General features: G+C 44.5%; 1 protein-coding gene across 1 annotated transcript; it reads right to left on the bottom strand.

The window, feature by feature from the left end:
• Positions 1-194: 194 nt before the first annotated feature.
• SARC_14710 (hypothetical protein) lies at positions 195-519 on the bottom strand (the record flags this gene model as incomplete). Its single annotated transcript, XM_014291157.1, has 2 exons — positions 195-320; positions 380-519. Coding segments are annotated over 2 exons (266 nt in total), but the record flags the coding sequence as incomplete, so codon positions are not given.
• Positions 520-844: the final 325 nt, after the last annotated feature.

Below are 844 nucleotides of genomic sequence, written 5' to 3'. Positions count from 1 at the left end.
GATTCTGCTGTTGGTATACATCACCCACTATAACACCCTCGGTCTTTATAAAGTCCAGCCAATAGCACCTGAACTCTTGCTGTATCGTATAGTTCACACAGTACGAATACTCAGTCACATTCCCGTCTACACTCCCATTAGCCAAGCCTAATGGGTCACATGGATCGATCAGTTGCGGATCGTATACTGCATAATTAGTGTGCATGCGGGCTCCCTGTGACTCCGTCAGCTCTTCGTATCTTTGTTCGCCAACACAAGCCACCAATGTGCTTGTACTCAAGAGCAGCACACATATAACCACACATAGTAACCTCCATGACCTTCGGGTATGTATAGAGGCATTGTACGTTTGTACTTGCACTCGTACTTGTGAGCATACATCTGGGCCTATGTGAGCGTTCATATGTGAAGCAACGGCTGTGTTAACCATAGCTTTGGGGTGCCTATGCGAGGCCATAGCTTTGGCCTGTGCTCTCCCCCGTTGAGACGTATGTGTCAGATGCAGCAGCTTGGCATTATCTCGCATTGAAGAGCTACAGTGCTGAATGCTGATACTATATACTATTTCTTAATATATACCATACAGTATGCACTATAAACAAGACCTCTATCTATATTATTAGGAAATACGTGTCGTACGACCGACCAGCTTGCCCGGGTTGACCCCTATGCATCCCTTATCACTACGATCGACAGTTAAATCGTAAGTTTTCTCGACTAAGTGCACCTCTAGTATAAACGCTGATACAGTCTGCATAGAAATGCGTTCATTTCATAGTCGGAACGCTGGATAGATGTAAATAAATACAGAGTGTTATGATATGAGCACTACGAGTTATTCCGT

Source organism: Sphaeroforma arctica, assembly GCF_001186125.1.
Source record: "Sphaeroforma arctica JP610 unplaced genomic scaffold supercont1.4992, whole genome shotgun sequence".
Classification (NCBI taxonomy): Eukaryota; class Ichthyosporea; order Ichthyophonida; genus Sphaeroforma; species Sphaeroforma arctica.
The sequence above is the reverse complement of the archived record's forward strand: the minus strand, read 5'-3'. Positions and strand labels throughout refer to the sequence as shown.